Genomic DNA, 23,654 nt, shown 5'->3' on the forward strand with positions numbered 1-23,654 from the left:
GAATAAACAAGTAAAGAAAACTAATGCTTCATGTTTATAAATAAAATAAGAGAGAGAGAGAGAGAGAGAGAGAGAGAGAGAGAGAGAGAGAGAGAGAGAGAGAGAGAGAGAGAGAGAGAGAGGTGTTTCTGTTCCCCCCAACAACAGCGGTGAGCGGGCAGGCGACAGGAAAGAAGGTCACCGGCACACAATCCCCCCCCCCCCCCCCCCTGTCTTCTAAATGGGCGGAGCCTTGCCTCTGTCTGGCCTCGATAACCCTCAACACGCCGAAACGTCACACGCCTGCGCGCGCACTGCGGTGTTGTCACGCTGCAAGCCAATCAGCGATGTTGCGGGTTTAAGGGTCAAACGGTTTGACACCTCACCAATGAGCGTCCTCCTGGTAACGCCCCCATGTGGCTCCGCCCATTTCCGGGAATCCCCTTGGCTGTGTAAAAATACTGACTGTCGTATAAGTCTGTTGCGGCTGTACTTTCCCTGGTAGATTGACAAGTCTCGGTGACACAGACGATGATAAGACGAGACTATTTCCTGCGTGTCCCAGACAGTCGGGCTTATCTTGACCCAGATACTCCCATCCAGACAGTGCCCGGCCGTCAAGACACAGTCACAGTGCGGGCTGACGTCATGTCTGGTATAAAGAATGAGATTTTGGGTCCCCGGTGATTACGCGGATACTTAAAGGCCGTTGTGCGAGGGAGGGGTGACTTGTGCTGCTCACGGGACTGCGGTGGCCGATAGATATGTGCCGAGTCTAGTTGTGCTTTGCGAAACGGGTACGGATCTGCGGTTGCAATGAATCCGGCGTACAAATCGCTGAACACGCTCGTTGCCTGCAAGGTTCGCTGTTGAATTTCTGCAATCGCTCGTCATGTTCCAGAGACTGCCATCGCGGGGTAAATAGTCTACGGTCATACACGTAACAATCCACTCGTGCCAAAACATGAGTGAACGTTCGAGTTTCAGCCCGTGAACGAAAAAGAAGAAGAAAAAGAAGGAGTACACTTGCATGGGTAAAGCAGTCTTCCAGGCGACACGACTGGCATTGCATGGGTAAAGCAGTCTTCCAGGCGACACGACTGGCATTGCATGGGTAAAGCAGTCTTCCAGGCGACACGACTGGCATTGCATGGGTAAAGCAGTCTTCCAGGCGACACGACTGGCATTGCATGGGTAAAGCAGTCTTCCAGGCGACACGACTGGCATTGCATGGGTAAAGCAGTCTTCCAGGCGACACGACTGGCATTGCATGGGTAAAGCAGTCTTCCAGGCGACACGACTGGCATTGCATCTATGGTGTTTTGTTTGTATTCCTAATTCAAGGACAAGAGATATTTCGACACTAGAACAACAGAGAAAAAGAATTAGCTTATGGTATATAATAAACACATATTCAGACACAAATACTTAGTTTCTATCCTTCGTAACACTATAACAAAGTATCGTGGTTATTGCAACAAACTCACCGGCCCGGTGAGATGTGCTGGCAGCAGCTATTTGATAACGTCTACCATCGAACAACTGACTCACACAAATCTCTGTTTAGTTCTATCTACTTACGTCTACCATTGAACGACTGACTTACACAAATCTCTCTTTAGTTCAATCTATTTACGTCTACAATTGAACGACTGACTTACACAAATCTCTCTTTAATTCTATTTAAGATAAAATATGTCTACCATTGAACTACTGACTGACACAAATCACTCTTTAATTCTATTTGATTATACAAAATCAAAAAACAAGAAAGGTAAGTTGCTGGAATGTTGTTATTGACAAAATTAGGTAACAGGTAACAGGTAACAGGTAACAGTGATTGTAACGTCATGTTGTCAATAACAACGTTCAACAACTTACCTTTCTTGTTTTTTTATTCTGAATTTTGGAACGTTGGCAGTCTCTTTGTTTTTGGATTTATTTGATTATACGTCTACCATTTAACTACAGGTAAACACAAATATCTGTTTAGTTCTGTTTTATTACGTCTACCATTGAACTACAGGTAAACACAAATATCTGTTTAGTTCTGTTTTATTACGTCTACCATTGAACTACAGGTAAACACAAATATCTGTTTAGTTCTACTTTATTACGTCTACCATTGAACTACAGGTAAACACAAATATCTGTTTAGTTCTGTTTTATTACGTCTACCATTGAAATACTGACTAACACATATCTTTGTTTAGTTCTATTTAAGATAACATATGTCTACCATTGAACTACTGACTAACACAAAATATCTGTCTAGTTCTATTTATTTACGTCTGCAATTGAACAACTGCCTGACACAAATCTCTCTTTTGTTCTGTTTAATTACGTCTACCATTAAACGGCTTCTGGCTGACACAAATCTTTGTTTAGTTTTATTTACTTATGTCTTCAATTGAACAACTGACTTACACAAATCTTTGTTTAGTTTTATTTACTTATGTCTACCATTGAACTATTGACTGACACAAATATCTGTTTAGTTCTATCTAATTACGTCTACCATTGAACAACTGATCAACACAAATCTCTGTTTAGTTCTGGGTCATTCTCAGAGTCATGGTCCAAAAGCGTGACATTTTCACATAGTCATTGAAAAATAAAGTTAAAAGAAAATCGTTGAAAACTTCATGTGCAATAATTATAATAGGGTGTGATAAAGGCATTAGTGGACAAAAAGCTCAAAGAAACTTGTTGGTTTCCCTGATATGGAGCAGCAAAGTACGTAACCGTCCAAAACCATGTTCGGTCGAGGCATTGACAATTTGACAGACACGGAAGTTAAACTGCAAGTCTCGCGCTCAATAACCAACCATTTCTACTGTTGTGAGCATTTCTGGTTCCAGGCTCATGACAGGATGAAATTGTGTTCAAGTAGTTTTTAAAAAATATTGTTCATTATTTAATTAAATGCAAAAATGTCTTGTTCGGTCGAGGCCAAAATGTGTGACACCAAGACCTCCTCTGAGATTTATATTGCAATTACCGGTAAACAAAACTATATATTTAGTAACAAAAGCTGTGTTTGTATAGCAGTAATGTGTACAAATAAAGTGTCCGTGCAAGGTAGATCCAACACATTGTTATTGTGTGCCCATGAGTGGTTATCTGTGCCGGATAATTCGTGACACGATGCACACATCATTTTGGGCCCGGTCAAATTACTGCGTAAAGAACGATTTTTTTTAAACGGATATTGTGGTCATAAACATGCACATAATCTCTTTGCACCTGTACACTTTGTTTGCACTCTTCACTAATAGTTTACTGGAGATAAATGTCTGTTTTTCGTCAAGAGAGGAATGTCACAAAATGGTGGCTTTCAATCAGCCAATTTTGAGCAAACTTATCACCAACCCCTTCCCATTTTCTGCTTGTTTGTGTATCTGTTTTGTCTTTTGTTTTGTTTTTCGTTTCCTGAAAGGAGCTAATGTACTTATTCCGCCATCATGCTAACCTTTGTTTTGTAATTACTATGATTGCTTAAAATAAGCATTATATGCTTGAGTATGTAATCATCCATGCATTGTTCTTGTCATGATTAAAATTGAATAAAGTTTTGTTTAAAACAATTTTGAGCAAACTAAAATGTCAAACAAATTTGCAATGAAAAAGTAGTCAAATTTGGGTTGAAAACATAAATGTATTCCTTGAGACACAATACAGATACAGCATGTAGTTGATTTGATGGAAAATGATGGTTGTAAACCTTTCATGAAGTAGGTCACCCCCCTCTGGGACAGTAATCTGAGAATGACCCTTCTATCTAAAATAAATGATGTCTACCATTGAAATACTGATCAACTCAAATCTCAAAAGTATATGGTTACATCATTTTTGTGTGTGTTTTTTTTTCTTCTTCTTCTTCTTCTTCTTCTTCTTCTTCTTCTTCTTCTTCTTCTTCTTCTTCTTCTTCTTCTTTTTAACTTCATATAATGAACTTATATACATATATAGGCTTACCTGTGTTCAATTTTGGAGATAATGTGACATGATGATGTTGTGTGTGGTTACGTTTCAGAACATGATAATTTGTGTGTATAACTTTGTCAATCCCACACAATGCTGTGTGTACACGGATTCAGTTATGTAAAGTTTGATGATATATCAATCCTGTCTATCTATTCAGTCTTCTACACGAGAACATTTTGATATATCTTTATTCAAAAGCACACACAAATAAAGATATATATATATATATAACACAAAATGCCAACGAAGATCAGATCCACATCACGGTATTTTACAAAAATCAAACATTTTTCTCAAAGAAAAGTTTATTCAGGGAATCCGCCTTTTCTTACAATGTAATTGAAAATGTGATCAGATGTAATTCGCTAAGTGTGACAACAGGTAAGGCATAAACAAAACCTAGAAAATCGTCAGTTACATACACACTATACAGTTGTATTGTTGGAACGTATAGCATCCTATTGTGTTAGCACATTAAAACGCAATAACGTCACAGAAAAAAACAAATAGGAAACCACCTTTTCTTTGTCAAATTCGCATTGCCCAGAAGAACATGTGCACACGTTTCAAATGATCCTGACTGTGATGGATCCTGACTGTGATGGATCCTGCCTGTGATGGATCCTGCCTGTGATGGATCCTGCCTGTGATGGATCCTGCCTGTGATGGATCCTGACTGTGATGGATCCTGACTGTGATGGATCCTGACTGTGATGGATCCTGACTGTGATGGATCCTGACTGTGATGGATCCTTACTGTGATGGATCCTGACTGTGATGGATCCTGACTGTGATGGATCCTGCCTCGCATCAAGCACAAAACTGACTCCCATCTAACTCACGCATGTTTGTTCTCCCACTATACAAAACATTACAATACAAAACAAGAAAATAAACAAACAATAAGTGTTTTATTCAAAACTTGTCATATATAACTCGTTCAACCACACATGTATGCACAATATTTACACATCAAAATAATCAAGTAATGAACATCAATGATTAAACATGACTTCACACTTAACTCAGTAGAGGATGACGTTACAGGAGACTCTTTAAATCGACTAGGGCAGTCTGGCGAGGTGAAGCAGCCGCCACAGACACAGGCACACACAACACTGGTCACCCTGCGTATAGCACGGGTTACCCCACACCAAGACCCTGAAACAAACTGGAGACCGTCGGTCATGTAAAATTCGTAGGTTAAGAACCGCAAATATAACATTTTTGCTCCGACTTGATATCAAGTCTGTATGAAAATATTGCACGTTCTGGTTTACAGATACACAGGAATTCACCAAAGAAATGAACGCAAAATATGAGTTGTTGTCTATAAGTGAAAGGCATGCGAAGCGAGCACACACAAGAAAAGAAGATCTCTAAATCGACCTGTCCAAAAAGTTATCCAAACGCCCGTAGTAAATTGTGCCCTGTCCAACGTTCTAATATCTTGTGGTTACCAACAAATTCGTTATTGAAACAATCACAGTGCGCTATGAGATTTATAGAGCAAATCTCGAAAATAACTATTAAACTAGCGCTTCGTTCAATAATTCATTTTCTCGATTTGCTATATAAATCTCTTCGGGCACTGTGATGTCTCAGTAACTTTAAATGTCAGTAAGTGCTGGTGTCACATGACTGATGTGAAACGGTTGATTTGCTAATGCAAAACGCTTAAAACTGTTAGGGCACTCTTGGCGTGCGCTAATAAACCCAGAGAACGTATTCATGCGCCTGTACCCCTTCCTTCGAATTGAGAAGATTCTTCTCATCCTCCCTGTTGGTGACATGTAGCTTTTCGTCTCAGCATAACCAAATGATGCTTGACCCTAAAATTCTCCGCTGCTAGAAGCAGAAGTGTTTTTCTGACAGATTTCGAGCTAAACCATGCAGCATTTGGAAGTCGACTAATTCAATTGACTGTCCAACGTACATGTTGCAGACGACAGCGCCAGCGTCAGTTCGGTACTGCAATGAACGGCTTTATAGCATATTTCAGGACAACAACGATGTAAACAGAAATGATGCTTGACCCTAAAATTCCCAACGGCTAAAAGCAAAAGTGTTATTCTGACATAATTATTTCGTGCTAGACCATGCAGCATTTGGCAGTCGACTGGTTCGATTGACTGTACTTCGTACATGCAGCAGACGCCAGCGTCAGTTCAGTAGTGAAATGAACAGTTTCAGCAGTTTTCAGGACAACAATGAAATAGAAAACGTGAAGCCTTCAAAACAGTTCTTTCCATGTAATCATAGCACCAGTCTCCCAAATGAATGCAGATACATTACGAGAAATAACTTTTTTTTTTTGCGAATGAGCGAACCATCGTGTCACTCTGACATCAGGGTACTCAGTTGCTTGGGGATTGTTCAATAAATCGGAGTGTAGAAAGTTCTGGAAGATGTCTCGATATTAATAATTAACTGAATAATTATAAAAGTGAAATTGTATGCTTACGCGGGTACATAAAGTATAACTGTTACTCATACTGTTTGTGGTTTATAGATAAAACGGTGCGGCAGAAGGGTCATCAAATCGTAAAACCATCGTCGGGGATTGAACAATCAATAGCCCTGAAATGTGCAACTTTGGCGAGAAGCTTGCGAAGCATGGCAAAGCCGGCACACACACACACACACACACACACACAAGTAGATCTAACTCGACACATCCACACAGTTATACATTCACCTGCAGAACAAAATTTGCCTTTTCAAACGTTCTGATCTCTTGTAGTTACTGACAATAACGGTTATTGAAACAATCACAGTGCACTAACAAATTTATAGAGCAAATTTTGAAAAATAATTATTGAACTCAGCCCCACGCGCTTCGTTTAATACTTCATTTTCTCGATTAGCTCTATACATTTCTTAGCGCACTGTGATGTCTCAATAACTTTTATGACAATACAATCAAAAATAAAACAAGTCACGTGAGGCAAAAATACTACATTTAGTCAGTCTGTCGATCTCGCTGAAAACACTGCATTTTTTCACTAAGACAATATATATAGCGTCGTCAATCACTGCGGCAAGCAAATCGTGGATCATGCAGTTAAATTGACAAGCCAGTGTAGCACAGTAGCGGTTCCTCTTAGCAGGAATGCGCGCTTATCTGTAAACCTTTTTTTTTTTTTTACTTTCTGTGCTTGTTTTTAATCCAAAATAACATATGTATATGTTTTTGGAATCAGAAAATGATTAAGAATAAGATGACATTCTTTTTGGATCGATTATTAAACTTTTAATCGTAGAAGATCTACCTTTTAAACTATTTTCGTTAATTGTGATCACATTTTAAGAGTAAACATAATATATTTATATTTTTAGATTTAGAATTTAATGAAGAATACGATGCAATCATTTTTAAATCTGTTTGCGAAAAATCAATTTTAATGACAACTTTAATGAGCAAACTCATACATATTTGTTTAAGCTTCCAAGCTGCAATGCAATCCCATAGTCCGGACTTCGTCAAAGATTGCTTGACCAAAATTCCAACCAATTTGGTTGAAAAATGAGAGGTGACAGTGCCGCCTCTTATTTCACAAAAAGCCAAATATGACGTTATCAAAGACATTCATACAAAAAAATGAAGAAAGAAAATGACTGGGGATATCTTACTCATGAACTCTCATATAAAGTGTCATGATGATCGGTCTAGCAGTTTTTGTATGAATCTCTCTCTCCACACACACACACACACACACACACACACACACACACACACACACACACACACACACACACACACACACACACACACACACACACACACACACACACACACACACACACTGCACACACACACACCACAGACCGTCGTTTCGATTCCCCATCTATTTTAAAACATTTAGTCAAAACCTGACTTAATGTAAAAAAAGAAAAATAATCATTTTGCTTAATAATCGTACAGATTCGGTATCTTATTTTCCGGTATATCAATTGTTCCTTGTAATGTGCAGCTGTCCAAGACATTGAGAAGAAGGCATTAAGTAAATATACTAAATTAGTTTAATCAGTTAACTAATTTAGTACCCTTCAACAGATTATAGATACAGTTATCAGTGTTTCATCCTTTTCATCATGTACACTAAGCCCCTCTCCACACTGATTCAAAACCATTCTGTTTTAAATCAGTCTTTTGCTGATGACACCCAGCTGTATAAACCCAGTCCCCCTGCAGAGACACATTCCGCCATCCAGACCATTCAGACATGCATCACTGATGTTAAATCTTGGATGGTCGATAACAAACTCAAGCTGAATGATGATAAGACTGAAGTCTTACTGTGCAAAAAGAAGAACACTACATTTCCCTCTCCCCAACCTGTTTCTGTTCAAATAGGCAATACCGACATTCTTTTCTCGCCATCAACTAGAAACCTTGGATTCACCCTTTCATCTGACATGACCCTTAACAAACATATATCTTTAGTCTGTAGAGCAGCTTATTTTGAGCTTCGTAAGATCAGCACCATTCGCCACACACTCTCCTCTCAAACAACTAACACTCTTGTCTGTGCCTTTGTTCTTTCTAAACTTGACTACTGCAACTCTCTTCTCTCTGGCTGTCCTCTGTACCTCCTGCATAAACTACAAAAAGTCCAAAACTCGGCAGCACGCCTCATTCTCAAAGCACGAAAACGAGATCACGCAACTGTGACCACTTCTTCACACACTGCACTGGTTACCTATTCAAGCCCGCATTGACTACAAACTGTCCACCCTCTACTTTAACTTCTTTTCTGGCTCGTCTCCTTCTTACTTCTCTGAAATCCTCACCGTCTATTCTCCAGCAAGACAACTCCGTGCCTCTTCTGACTGTCGCATCCTTACCATTCCACACACCAAAACCAAAACATACGGACAACGCACTTTTACTTTCTGCGCACCCACACAATGGAATTCTCTCCCCTTTCACATCCGCCACTCTCAGTCACCCCAAGCATTCACAAACGAGCACTTAAAACGCACCTCTTCAAGAAATACAACCCCTGATTTTGTTTTCTCAGTCCATCAGTAGGCTACATGTAGTGTATTTGTTGTTTTAGTGATAATGTATATAAACATCTAGGACTGTTTTCAGCATTGTTGATAACATGTTCTGTTTGATTAAGGGTATTCAGCTGGTATTTCCTTGCTGACGCGCGCACTTCAATGCTGCTGCTGCTGCTGCTGCTTTGCCGCTAATGCAAGAGCGTGTATCCCCTGGCACTCACTTGCCAGAACGTTTGGCGCGAAAACTTCCACTACAACACCCTTCCCCCTCCCTCCTTACTTCTAGGTCCCGCCCACATCCGCTATCTCCATTGCTTCCCCCTTCCTCTCCATCCTTGTCCAGTCCTAAATACCATCGCCTCACCTTCAGTTTAAAAACAATTTATCGTTCCTCTAAACTGACACTTTGTTGTTTTAGTGATAATGTATATAAACATCTAGGACTGTTTTCAGCATTGTTGATAACATGTTCTGTTTGATTAAGGGTATTCATCTGTCATTTCCTTGTTTTTTACTACCTATTTTATTCATGTTTTATTACTTAGTTAGTGGAAGAATCTTTTGTAATGTATGTTTGATGGTGTATGCTTTTAATTAAGCGTTGTTGACTATGAATGTAGATGTAAATGCTTGTATAACTGTGTTTTAATTTTAAATGTGTCAAGCGCAAAGAGCATAATTGTAAAGTTATGATGTTGCGCTATATAAATGCTCATTTATTATTATTATTATTATTATTATTATTGTTTCAGAAAATCAATGAGTTTAATTCTAAAACCTTTTTCACTTTCGGTCTCTTGAAGAACTTTAGGTAGGGAGTTTCAGACTTTACTGCCAGAAAATGTTAGGCTTGATTTGAAGAGATCTATATTTTCTTGGAAGAGGGAAGAAAAAAGTAATTTTGTGTTGCGGATTATTGAATAACAAATTTAGAGACAAGAATAGAAGGTGCTTTTCTCTTCATGATTGTGTGCATTGGTATTGCTGTATTGAAAAGCAATATCTTTTTAAAAGGAAGAATATTCAAATGTTTATAATCTTTTTCTTGAAGTGTTGCATTTTTCAGTAGAATTACTTTGATTGCTCTTTATAACGTTAAAGTATTTGCACTGGCAGTGTAACATAGTGTTGATGAATTATCAATACTTGATTAAATATGCGCGTGGAAGAACAGTTTCCTACTTTCAAAATTTAGAAAGCATTTCATTCTAGACATTAAATACATTTTTTTTGAATTTGCTTTGCAAAGTTCTGAAACATGAGCATTCCATGCAAGATAGTTTATTATCAACCGTTACACCTAAAGCTATGATTTAGTGCTTCTGTTATAGTTTGATTTTTTACTTTAAGAGGTTTTAATTGTGATATCAAGTTTTGTTTGGCGCCTTTGCCGCGTTGATAATAGCAACAGAGATAGAGAGACGCAGACGCAGACGCAGAGAGAGAGAGAGAGAGAGAGAGAACAAGAACAAGAACAATCCTTTATTTAACGAGGGTAATAGAGTAAGCAGTGATCTGCTTTTCAGTTTACATCTGGCCCTCGCCCTAAAGAGGGACTAGTCTAAAACTGCTAAAGAATAAGCAAGTAAAGAAAACTACTGCTACATGATTAGGCCCTAAAATAAAATGAAAGTAAGAAGATATCATCAATTTACATACAATACATTGCTTAAATGAAAAATGTAAGTTCATTTGACATGAGTTAAGAATTATAGAGTAGATTGCACTGACGTAACAAAGCTGTGAATGCCATGTCCATTGACATACACTGCATTCGAAAAAAAATCAGTGTATATAAAAATAATAATACATTGTGAAAGAGAGAGAGAGAAAGAGAGAGAGAGAGAGAGAGAGAGAGAGAGAGAGAGAGAGAGAGAGAGAGAGAGAGAGAGAGAGAGAGAGAGAGAGAGTTTATTCAATAGGCCATTGCCCCTATGAAGGGGTGTGAACAAACGGTTCACATTGCGTATAAATTAAACTCAACAGGTGTACACAAAAAAAGGTACAAAATAATAATCACACAACACATACATTACACGGCATTTAACTAGGAGGTTACAACTTCTCTTAATTTAAAGGCTTTATACAAATACAGGGATACATTTCTGACAACAGTTTCTTGAGGTGATGCTAAAAGCAAACTGAGTCGGAAAATGCTTGGGTTCTTATAATATTTAAATGGGATCAATTTTTCTCTTAATTTGTTATAGTATGGACAACACAAAACAAAATGGACTTCATCTTCTTGGTTTTGTTTACAAAGAGGACACATCAAATCATCGGCATTATGTTTTATATATCGGTAAGCATGCACTGCAATTTCTGAAATGCCGAATCGAAACCTGGTCATAATAAACTTTAGATGCCTATCCATATTCGACAAAAGATAGGGTTTAATGTCATGTACAGTACAAAATGTCCGATAAACAGCAAATCTATCACTATTTTGTATATGGTAATCCCACTCTTGCCATCTGCAATCGACCAACCTTTCCCTAAAAACACCAAAAAATCTTTTTCATTAACAACGCCCTGATTCAACCACACAAAACCAAAACCGTACTCATACAATTTACAACGGACACCTGAGGCCCAGTTCGTTTTACCACTTTATAATAATAATAATAATAATTCTCTTTATTTATATAGCGCCTTATCCGAAGTTCAAAGCGCTTTATGCCGTGTGAGATGGAATTTTTTACACAATATATCACGCATTCACATCGACCAGCAAACCTCAAGCCTGTTAGGCGAATGTTCACATTTCGCGGCCTTTATTCCAAGTCACACGGGTATTTGATGGACATTTTTATCTATGCCTATACAATTTTGCCAGGAAAGACCCTTTTGTCAATCGTGGGATCTTTAACGTGCACACCCCAATATAGTGTACACGGACTTTCATCCATTTTATACAACATTTCATAGGATTTACGAGGAAGTCTGTGCGCCTCCATCTTTAACAATTTCAACCAGTAGCTAATGCATCTTAAAATAGAATTCAAATATATCGGATATCTGTTTGTCTCGCCATATACAAGATCATTAGGTGTTCGCATTCGAACTCCTAAGAACTTCTTCAGTGCAAATAAATGGACCTTTTCACACTGCAGAGCAGCCTTATCCAGTCCCCATATCTCAGCACCATACTGTACTATTGGTTGTACTTGGGAATCAAACAACTTCAAAAAAACATTAAAACTATTATTATTAAGCACAGATAATTTTTGTATAATACACATCAGAGCATTTTTGGCCCGGCTTGAGAGATCGCTACAGGCAGCAGTAAAACTAAGTCGAGTTGAAAACAATATTCCTAAATACTTATACACGTTTACAACTGGTAATATATCACCCCCATATGTCCATCTTTCCCTTGCGCTCAAATATCCACCTTTCCTAAACACAATAATGTTACTTTTACTCATGTTTACCTTTAAATGAAGAGAAGACACTGCCCTGCGTAAATTATTTAACTGAGTCTGTAGACCCACAACAGTCTCTGAAAACAACAATAAATCATCAGCAAGCAAAAGAATAAACAATTCCAAATAGTCATCAGTAAATGTGGCACCATGTCTTCCATTCTCAATTATCTCAAGTGCTAACTCATTAATAAAGAGAGAAAATAAAACTGGGCTACATACATCGCCCTGTTTAACACCAAATATACAATTAATATAATCCGTAAACTTTGCTCCACATCTCACTTTTATTTTTACATTATAATACTAACTGTTAGAGAGAGAGAGAGAGAGAGAGAGAGAGAGAGAGAGAGAGAGAGAGAGAGAGAGAGAGAGAGAGAGAGAAAAAAGAGAGACACACACACACACACACACACACACACACACACACACACACACACACACACACACACAGCGCAAACGAGAGGGCGGGGCGATAGATATGACAGAGAGAGAGACAGAGACACTGTCTCTCTGTCTCTGTCTCTTTGTCTCTCTCTCTGTCTTATATCCTGTCTCCTCGCGCCCTCTGGCTCACCCCTCAGCCGTGAGCTGTGTTGCGTCACGTGACCGCTGGCTGAACCCGGCTGTGACGCCTGAACTCAACGCAACACCTGCAGACAAAGAACACCTCATTTACATAATTCATGCGTTCCATGCCGTACAAATCGGGGCGTTCACCTATAAATTAACGGATGTTATTATCTGTGTGCATGTCGCGGCCTTTCCTTCACCTCCTCACTGACTTTGTTTGTTTGTTTGTTTGTTTGTTTGTTTAACGCCCAGCCGACCACGAAGGGCCATATCAGGGCGGTGCTGTTTTGACATTTAACGTGCGCCACACACAAGACAGAAGTCGCAGCACAGGCTTCATGTCTCACCCAGTCACATTATTCTGACACCGGACCAACCAGTCCTTGCACTAACCTCATAATGCCAGACGCCAGGCGGAGCAGCCACTAGATTGCCAATTTTAAAGTCTTAGGTATGACCCGGCCGGGGTTCGAACCCACGACCTCCCGATCACGGGGCGGACGCCTTACCACTAGGCCAACCGTGCCGGTCACTGACTCGTGGTTTGACGAGCGACATCTTGGCATGGCGGCCAACTTGTGCAAGGGCGACATCAAGCGACACGTTATGAACTTCAATTCCAATTATCTCTCTATTATTAGGATGTTTGGCCAAGAGTATAGAACTATATATGACCCCAGGCGCGTGTATACATATAGCTGCGCCGAATGGCAACAAGCCAGTTTGCTTTAGTTGTGATCAGTAATTGATTCCTCCTGAAATATACAGGAACTAACTTCTTCTTAAAGTAAAAAGAAAAGACACTGTAAGATGTTTGGTGGCTTGTTGACAGACCAGCTTTTTTGTTGGTCCAAGAGAGAGAGAGAGACATACTGTATGACGGGCATTTAAAACATACTGTATGACGGGCATTTAAAACATACTGTATGACGGGCATTTAAAACATATTGTATGACGGGCATTTAAAACATATTGTATGACGGGCATTTAAAACATACTGTATGACGGGCATTTAAAACATACTGTATGACGGGCATTTAAAACATACTGTATGACGGGCATTTAAAACATAGTGTATGACGGGCATTTAAAACATACTGTATGACGGGCATTTAAAACATAGTGTATGACGGGCATTTAAAACATAGTGTATGACGGGCATTTAAAACATAGTGTATGACGGGCATTTAAAACATACAGTATGACGGGCATTTAAAACATAGTGTATGACGGGCATTTAATACTGTATGACGGGCATTTAAAACATATTGTATGACGGGCATTTAAAACATAGTGTATGACGGGCATTTAAAACATACTGTATGACGGGCGCAGTGTCCTAGTGGTGGATTAGACATGGGCATTCTATGCTAAAGGTCGTGAGTTCAAATCCCGGCCGCGGCCGCCTGGTGCGTTCCGGGTGGAGATTTATTCTATCTCACTGGTCAACTTAAGTATACAGACCTGCTAGTGCCTATACCCTTTCGTGTGTACACGCAAGCACAATACCAAACGCGCACGGAAAAGATCCTGTAATCCATGTCAGAGTTCGGTGGGTTATAGAAACATGAACAATACCCAGCATGCTTCCCCCAAAAGCGGAGTATGGCTGCCTGAATGGCGGGGTAAAAACGGTCAATCACGTAAAAACCAACTCATGCAGGATTATAAGTGAACGTTACATTTTACTGGTCTCCGACTGGTCGTTGTCACTGCGTTTGCCACTGCCGAGATCGAAGGTCACACTGCCGTAACCGCTGCCTTCCGAGCATTCACGCTCAATCGTATTCTATATCTCTCCCTCTATCGATCTGTTTGTGTGTGTGTGTGTGTGTGTGTGTGCGTGTGTGTGTGTGTGTGTGTGTGTGTCTCTGTTTTCTACTCTCTCTCTCTCTCTCTCTCTCTCTCTCTCTCTCTCTCTCTCTCTCTCTCTCTCTGTTTTCTACTGACTGTCTGTCTGTCTCTCACTCTCTCTCTTTCTCTCTCTCTTCCTCTCCCTCTCTTTGTTCTCTCTCTTCCTCTCCCTCTCTTTTTTCTCTCTCGCTCCCCTGTCTCTCTCCCTCTCTCTCGCTCTATTTTTGAGTCTCCATTTATCCTCGACAATAATGAAGATGAGAGAAAACGGACGTTTTGCATAATTATACTTCAGTTTTGTTGTCAATCTCTCAGGGTTTTTAAAAATTGTTTATCAGCATAATATAATATTTCTGTATTAGTTTAAATACAAAAGTGTTCTACAGATGCTTGTACCAGATTTTGCTTTTTATGGCAGCCACTTTTCTTCTTTTGTTAACTTCCAAGACTTTTACTGTTTTCGTTCAGTCTTTCTCAGTCACAAACTAGGCATTGTTTTTGTCGTGTATAACGTCGTTTTTTCCCCGTGCATGGTGACATAATTAGCATCTGCCGATATATTAACGTTGATAAAAATGGGTAAGGGGAGTGTTACGAAAATATCGATACGCGTGTTGTCACGACATAGAAACCGTGCAGTGAACCTCCGAGCGCATCGCCGGCTGTCAAATAGGCATTCCACAGACAGTTCACAGTGAACCCCCCAGCGTATCGCCGGCTGTCAAATAGGCATTCCACAGACAGTTCACAGGTGAACGCGCGCAGCTCGCACAGTTCAATCAGGTGTACGCTTGGTTTTATGCCGGTCGCCTTCTCAGCTGAAGCTCGATGCAGTTTCTGGAACAGATGCTGCATATGAGACATGCTAAATTGCCTGTAATTCGATTACAAGTCTCGTAACACTTTATGTACAAGCCCTCCTTCTTGCAGTTGGTTGGCTAAATTGCCTGTCATTCGATTACAAGTCTCGTAACACATGATGTACAAGCACTCCTCAATGCAGCAACGTTACAAACTGAAACTACTTGTATTAATGCCTTTAAGGGGAAAGTAAAGTGAGTATTGTGGTCGAAGCATTACAGAATTTAAGCCATTTTCCTTCCCTTGCTATTCTACACGATACCAGTCGAAAACAATTTCACACTGCGCCATATCTGCCTTATACTGACTTGTGTGGGTCTGGATGTACTATGACGTACTGCGCCATATCTGCCTTATACTGACTTGTGTGGGTCTGGATGTACGGTACTATGACGTACTGCGCCATATCTGCCTTATACTGACTTGTGTGGGTCTGGATGTACTATGACGTACTGCGCCATATCTGCCTTATACTGATTTGTCTGGGTCTGGATGTACTATGACGTACTGCGCCATATCTGCCTTATACTGACTTGTGTGGGTCTGGATGTACTATGACGTACTGCGCCATATCTGCCTTATACTGACTTGTGTGGGTCTGGATGTACTATGACGTACTGCGCCATATCTGCCTTATACTGACTTGTGTGGGTCTGGATGTACTATGACGTACTGCGCCATATCTGCCTTATACTGACTTGTGTGGGTCTGGATGTACTATGACGTACTGCGGCACAGTCAGGCCTTAATTGACAGTAGGCGTACACTTTGACCGGCATTAAACCCGGCGTACACCTTCCCCCAGTTTGTGTGCTAGTTAGCTTCCTCGCCCTTATAAAATGGCCTGGCGCGAGGAATCAAGTCAGTTTCGATTTTGGAGGCTGATAGTTTAACAACACTTTACTGCAGGGAGTGAGGAAGTCAGTAAATAGTGAGCAATATCGGGTGAGTTTTTTCATTTGTTCGTTCACACAGAAAATGTCTGTTTATTTATGATGGCAAGGAAATGTGTTTCTTTGGAAAGTTTGTAATTTTTATTTTTTATTTTTTTTACATTTAGTCAAGTTTTGACTAAATGTTTTAACATAGACGGGAATCGAGACGAGGGGGGTGGTGTGTGTATGTATGTATGTATGTATGTATGTGTGTGTGTGTGTGTGTGTGTGTGTGTGTGTGTGTGTGTGTGTGTGTGTGTGTGTGTGTGTGTGTGTGTGTGTGTGTGTGTGTGTGTGTGTGAAGTCATTCCGAGAATACTACGAGACCGATATTCATGAAACTTCTCATGAGAGTTCCTGGGTATGATATCCCCAGAATATTTTGAATTTTTTCGATAGATGTCTTTGATGACGTCATATCCGGCTTTTTGTGAAAGTTGAGGCGGCACTGTCACACCCTCATTTTTCAACCAAATTGATTGAAATTTTGGTTAAGCAATCTTCGACAAAGTCCGGACTATGGGATTGCATTTCAGCTTGGAAGCTTAAAAATGTGTGTTAATTAGTTTGCTCATTAAGGTTGTCATTAAAATCGATTTTTCAAAAACATAAAAAAATGACTGCATTGTATTCCTCATCTTCTCCTGAATTCAAAAATATATAGATATGTCATGTTTACTCTAAAAATGAGCTCAGAATGAAAGAAAATAGGTTCCGTAAGTACTACGGACGTGTGCTTCGCGGCGGCGAGCGTGACCCGTCTCGGTCTTCGGTATGGTTATCCGAGACTATCTGAATGCAGTCTCGGCGATGATTGGTTAGTGGTGTTGATCTTGACTCAATGTTTTTATATCGCTTCACGCGACTTGTTTAGGTCCTTCACAAACACAAAAAACTCAGAAAAATAAGTTTGTTGTCATAAGATTAGATATTTAAATGATTAATTCGTCACAAATGACTTTTTATGTGACTTTTATTTGGGTTCAGCATTTAGTTTTGGGGAAACATTCATCTTCCAGAAAAGTGAAGACAGTATTTTGAAGTATGATTAATGTTACTCTAAACTCGTCCCACCCTGCAGACACAGAGCAATGTCTACACAATTATGAAGTATGAATAATGTTTCTCTAAACACGTCCCACCATGCAGACACAGAGCAATGTCTTCATAAAGTTATGAACAGATTGTGTTTCCTGAGTGGACACACAATAAATTTGCAGCTGTAGTTCCTGACAGAACGTCCAAAGTCGTTCCCTGGTGATTCATAACAAGTTACTGCACACAGACACCTTTACTGGAGACAAAAAAGAAGAAAACAAAAGTATTAACAGTAAGTCTAACAGTATCAAACAGTAAGTCTAACAGTATGTACGTCGCAGTGACGGCACTGGTGGTTAAAACAAAGTTCTGAGAAAACATTAATAGCTTTCAACTCAACTCAACTCAACTCAACTCAAATTTATTAATCCATATGGAAATTATATTGTGACAATACTTATTTCCAATCAAAAGAATAAGAATGCATAATAAAAAATAAAAACATCATAAGAAAATAAGTGAGTATGATTATTATGAGTATGATCACAGTCTCACTAACGCAAACAGTCATCCGTCAAGTCAAGTCTGCCAACACACAACTCACTCACACAACAACAACAGTAACAGCAATACAATTTAACAAAAACCATAATTCCAATAACAAAAAGACGTCCAAGAGTCCACCTCCACATCCACGCACACACAAGGTATACAAAGCACCACATGTCGACTAGAACACCGCACATTTGAACTACGGTAATACAGTTACTAAAAATACATACATTACAGATAACCCAGCAACAGAGTACAGTAATAATTATGACAGAGAAACATGATAGAGGCCTCTAACATGTGATTGGTTGAAAGCATGGATAGCTCTGGGAACAAAAGAATTGCGGAAACGTGACGTTCTAGCAACCATAGCCCTCAGTCTACCACTCCTGTCAATGCGTCGAGAGTCAAATTCAGGTTTCAGTGGGTGTGTCTCGTCAGCCAAAATTGAGGTCAGTCGGTCAGTCAGTCGTCTCTGGCAAACTGATTCAATGGTCTCTTGTTTCCTGCCTACAACAGATCCAGCCTTCTTGACTAGCTTTTCTAGCCTGTCACTATCCTGTTTACTAAGGTTACCCCCCCAGCACACACATGCATATGTCAACACGCTACCAACAGTGGACAGATAGAACATCTGCAGGATGTCATTACGAACAGAGAACGATCTAAGCTTCCTTAGACAGTACATGCGCGTGTGCGCTTTCTTCAAGATTTGGTCAGTGTTGGCATGCCAAGACAGCTTGTTGTCGATCACTACACCTAGGTAGCGATAGCTTTCAACCTGTTCGACTTCAACACCAGCTATCACGATAGGCTTGTGTGCTACCTTTTTTCTTCTAGTGTCAAAAATCATTTCTTTAGTTTTTCCTGTGTTCAAAAGTCCAGGTAATTCTCGTCGCACCAGTCCACAAAGCTGCTAACTTCTTGTCTGTAGTGTGTGTCATTGTCGTCAGTAATCTGTCCTGTAAGTCCAGTATCGTCAGCAAATTTGTCGATGAAGCACGACCCGTGAGAACACCTGCAGTCAGCAGTATACAGGGAGAACAGAAAAGGTGACAATACTGTTCCCTGCGGAGCTCCTGTGTTGGTATTCAGTACACTAGATAGCACGGTCTGCGGAGCACCGGTGTTTGTGTTCGGGCCATTAGATGGTACTATACCAGCCCTAACAAACTGGGGTCGGTTGGTCAGATAGTCTGTGACCCACAATACAGTTGGAACGCTAATTTTCATCTTCAGTAGCTTTTCAGCAAGAAGGTGAGGCTGTATCGTATTGAACGCGCTAGAAAAGTCAAAAAACATCAGTCTAACACATGCTCCAGGTTTATCCTGATGAGAATAGATACTGTGCAACACATGTAAAACGGCATCCTCAACACTTCTGCCCTTTCTATAGGCAAACTGCCACGGATCCATAAACTCCGCGGTAAGCACCTGAAGCTTCACTAATACTTGTCGCTCAAGAACCTTCATGACAGCAGAAGTTAATGCTACAGGTCGCAGGTCGTTCATCACTTTGACCGGGGTTTTCTTTGGAACTGGGACGATGCAAGATGTTTTCCAAAGGGATGGGATTTTTGACTGTGACAGAGACATGTTGAAAATCACAGTGAGAATTGAGCAAAGCTGCTCAGCACAAAAATTTAGGACTTTTGGAGTAATACCATCCGGGCCTGCTGCCTTCTTAGCATTAGACTTCTTGAGCTGTTTCACAACATCTTCCTCAGTCACAGACATGATTTCGCCCTGCTCCTTTATAGGAGTGTTCACGAGTCGATTGGTCAGTTCAGTCCTGGTCTGGCTGAAATCATGCCTGTCAAACCGTTTGTAAAACGCATTGAGATCGTTCACATCATAGTCACTTGGAACAGAGCCACCCTTGCCACCACCCTTCTTACCCTTCTCACAATGATGCCTGATCTTCATCAATTACTTTGACAATGACCACTTTATTTATTTATTTATTTATTTACGAGGATTTATATCGCGCACGTATCTCACCACACAAGGCGACTCAAGGCGCATGTTACCTATTAATGCCGTGTGAGATGGAATTTTTTACACAATATATCACGCATTCACATCGGCCAGTAGATCGACTGCCTATAGGCGCTGCAACCACCTTTTACGGCCTATTATTCCAGGTCACACCGGTATTTTGGTGGACATTTTTATCTACGCCTTTACAATTTTGCCAGGAAAGACCCTTTTGTCAATCGTGGGATCTTTAACGTGCATACCCCAATGTAGTGTACACGAAGGGATCTCGGTTTATCGTCTCATCCGGAAGACTAGCACTTGAACCCACCACCTAGGTTAGGAAAGGGGGGAGAAAATTGCTAACGCCCTGACCCAGGGTCGAACTCGCAACCTCTCGCTTCCGAGCGCAAGTGCGTTACCACTCGGCCACCCAGACCACGTTCATGCCAGGAAAAGGGTCCGAACGTGAAAAACACCTAATTTTGCCTTTGCAGGCGTTATTTCAGCACGCGTCCCGGACCGCTGCGCGGAAAAGTCACTCTAGTCTTAGTTTTTTTTTTTACTGAGGACGCGTCCGTCTTCTGCGCAAACAGTTTATAGCGGCTTCATTGAGAAGACTTGTGAGCATCTGAGATGGTACCCGACAAAAAAAAACAACTGTAAATCCACGCCTATCAAAGATTGATTTATTTTTTCTTCAAAAGCTATTTGCAACATGAACAATCTATATGTCCATAACACATACTTTGATTAAAGTGAACTCGACTTTACAGCAAAGACAAATTTCTATCTTCCGTTTTTGCGACGACGACAAATCGCTCCATTTTCCAGTGGGAACGGCTCACAAAGGCCCCGTCCCGACTGTGCGAGAGGGAAAAAAGAAGGTCACCGTCACTTGTCGTCGTGCTGAGTTGTCGGACGTCTTCCCCGCAACGTCACTAATAATTATGCTCCCCGATGACCGACAAAAAATGCTGGTCTGACAACAAGCCACCAATTCCAAACGTCGTTTTTGTCATCATTTTGGAAGAACAATAGCATGGAACAGTAATTGACGGGGAATCATATTCTCAACGTAATGTTTAGAATGCAATTCAGGGCCCCAAAGCGCGTCAGAAGTTCAAGTTATTAGGCCTACGTCACACTTGAGTGTTACGTCGAACGAAACCTGTTCATCGCTTTTCTTCCAGTCTAAAAATGTACATAGCTGAGTATTGCGGGTTCAGTAAGGTTTTAGCATTTGGCTTTTCTTTTAAGTGTCTGACGACTTTCCGACAATTACTGATTGCAGACATAAGTTTCTTTTTCTTCTTCTTCTTCTGCGTTCGTGGGCTGAAACTCCCACGTACACTCGTGGTTTTTGCACGAGTGGAATTTTACGTGTATGACCGTTTTTTACCCCGCCATTTAGGCAGCCATACGCCGTTTTCGGAGGAAGCATGCTGGGTATTTTCGTGTTTCTATAACCCACCGAACTCTGACATGGATTACAGGATCTTTTTCGTGCGCACTTGGTCTTGTGCTTGCGTGTACACACGGGGGTGTTCGGACACCGAGGAGAGTCTGCACACAAAGTTGACTCTGAGAAATAAATCTCTCGCAGAACGTGGGGACGAACTCACGCTGACAGCGGCCAACTGGATACAAATCCAGCGCGCTACCGACTGAGCTACATCCCCGCCACAGACATAGGTTTCAAATTGACCATAAGTCGTCGCGGTAATTATTAACATTGATGGGGTCTTTGAGAGTGAATGTTTACAATCGTTGTCCTCGGAAACACGAATCCAAAGCCGCGATGGTTTCACGTGTAAAACAAAGCGCCTGATTGGTTTTTACTTTGACAATCCACGTTTCACCTGAAACCTCAAACCCATTCACCACCTCCATTTGTTACATGGGGAACAGTGTTTTTTTGTTACCCAGCTGGTTTTAAATAAAAACTCGTGAAAATGATGACAGTGGTTTTTTTGTTAACCATCTTTTCATGAATGAAAACTCGAGAAAATGACGACAGTGGTTTTTTGTTATCCAGCATTTTATGAATGAAAACTCGTGAAAATGATGACAGCGTTTTTTTTTGTGAACCAGCTTTTTTTTTTAATGAAAACTCGTGAAAATGATTACAGTGGTTTTTTTTAACCAGCATTTTATGAATGAAAACTCGTGAAAATGATGACGTTTTCTCCTCTTCCATTTGTGCAGGTTGACGAGGGAAGATGTGGCGATCCAAACACTGTCTGTCGGTCCTGGTGCTCGCCTCGCTCCTGCTGGTCACGTGGAGGATGTTCCTCAGCACCGTACAGCTGTCCACAGTGGCGTATTTAACGGCCGACGATCAGGGAACGGGAACGTTTGCACAAATTGACGAGCGAACGTCTGCTGACAAAGATGTGTTAAACGCAGTCCACAGCAATGCCGAGAGACATGTACACTTGGGAAGGCGAGAGACGAACCCAGGAGCTGGCCGCTCACTGGACACAGCGCATTCCAAGGACACCGATCAGACGTCCGCATCCACACATTCATTCACTGTTGCAACTGTATCGGACAACGGATCTGAGGGTGACCCTGAGGGCAAAAACGATGACACGGCCACAGTGGCACGACGATTACTAAAGGATCCAACGGCAGTGAATGGCGACCCCGACAAAGTGGGCTCCCCCTACATCCTCACCAAACAAGAGGCCGCGTTTTGCTTGCAGTGGAAGGACAAGCAGCCCCCACAACGCGACCAGGACGAGGAGAAAGCCAAACTCATCCTCTACTGGCAAGAGGAAGAACATTTTCCTGAGACGACGTTCAAGGACAGGTGCTTTAGGCCCACGAAAGGGCCATGCAAGATGACGTTCGATGCCTCACAGCAGCCCAGGGCGGACGCTGTTATCTTCCACGCCTCCCGGATAAATAGACCCGAGCCGCCTTTCCGCAAACCGCCCGGTCAGGTCTGGATCGCCAGGTCACTGGAGGCACCTCCTCACTGGTGCCCAGACTACAAGGCCCCCGGGTGGCGCGGGGTCTTCAACTGGACCTTCACCTATGCTCCGGACTCGGACATCTTCTCACCAGTCGGACACCTGGTGAGAGAGGTCAGGCCTCCCAAAAGAAACTTCAGACTGATCGCCGCCAAGAAGACGAGGTCCGTGGCCTGGTTCGTCAGCACATGCCACACGCAGGGCAAGTACGGCAGCAGGAGAGAAGACTTCGCCAAAGAGCTCGGCAAACACATCGACGTCGACATCTACGGTAAATGCGGAACGCTGACGTGCGCCAAGAACCAGGGCTTGCTGTGTTACGACCTGCTTACCCTCAAGTACCGATTCTACCTGTCCGCCGAGAACACGGTATGCAGGAGCTACGTCACGGAGAAGTTCTTCGACAAGTTCCACGCGCAGGTCGACGTTATCCCTGTGGTTCTAGGCGGCGCTGACTACCGGAAGTACTTCCCTGATGGGACCTA

General features: G+C 41.3%; 1 protein-coding gene and 1 long non-coding RNA gene across 4 annotated transcripts in view; one reads left to right on the top strand and one right to left on the bottom strand.

The window, feature by feature from the left end:
• Window positions 1-450: 450 nt before the first annotated feature.
• The window catches only part of LOC138974294 (alpha-(1,3)-fucosyltransferase C-like), a 24,571-nt gene continuing 1,367 nt past the window's right edge, over window positions 451-23,654 (top strand). For 2 of the 3 annotated variants that reach the window (XR_011458382.1, XM_070347013.1), the window contains exons 1-2: window positions 16,491-16,634; window positions 22,400-23,654. The exon at window positions 22,400-23,654 is cut by the window's right edge. Coding sequence is in view for 2 of the 3 variants with exons in the window: in XM_070347013.1 (XP_070203114.1) it covers window positions 22,414-23,654 (1,241 nt within the window). In the remaining variant the exon portion in view is untranslated. Of the gene's footprint in view, window positions 1,254-16,490; window positions 16,635-22,399 lie in introns of those variants that run through there. The other variant, XM_070347014.1, reaches the window with a different exon arrangement.
• Window positions 3,633-14,389, bottom strand: LOC138974300 (uncharacterized). Its single transcript, XR_011458386.1, has 3 exons — window positions 12,979-14,389; window positions 12,411-12,478; window positions 3,633-5,137 (listed from the first exon to the last, which is right to left on the bottom strand). It is a non-coding gene; the product is annotated as an uncharacterized lncRNA (long non-coding RNA).

The sequence above is a fragment of the Littorina saxatilis genome, linkage group LG8 (genome assembly GCF_037325665.1).
Source record: "Littorina saxatilis isolate snail1 linkage group LG8, US_GU_Lsax_2.0, whole genome shotgun sequence".
In the NCBI taxonomy this organism is placed as follows: domain Eukaryota; kingdom Metazoa; phylum Mollusca; class Gastropoda; order Littorinimorpha; family Littorinidae; genus Littorina; species Littorina saxatilis.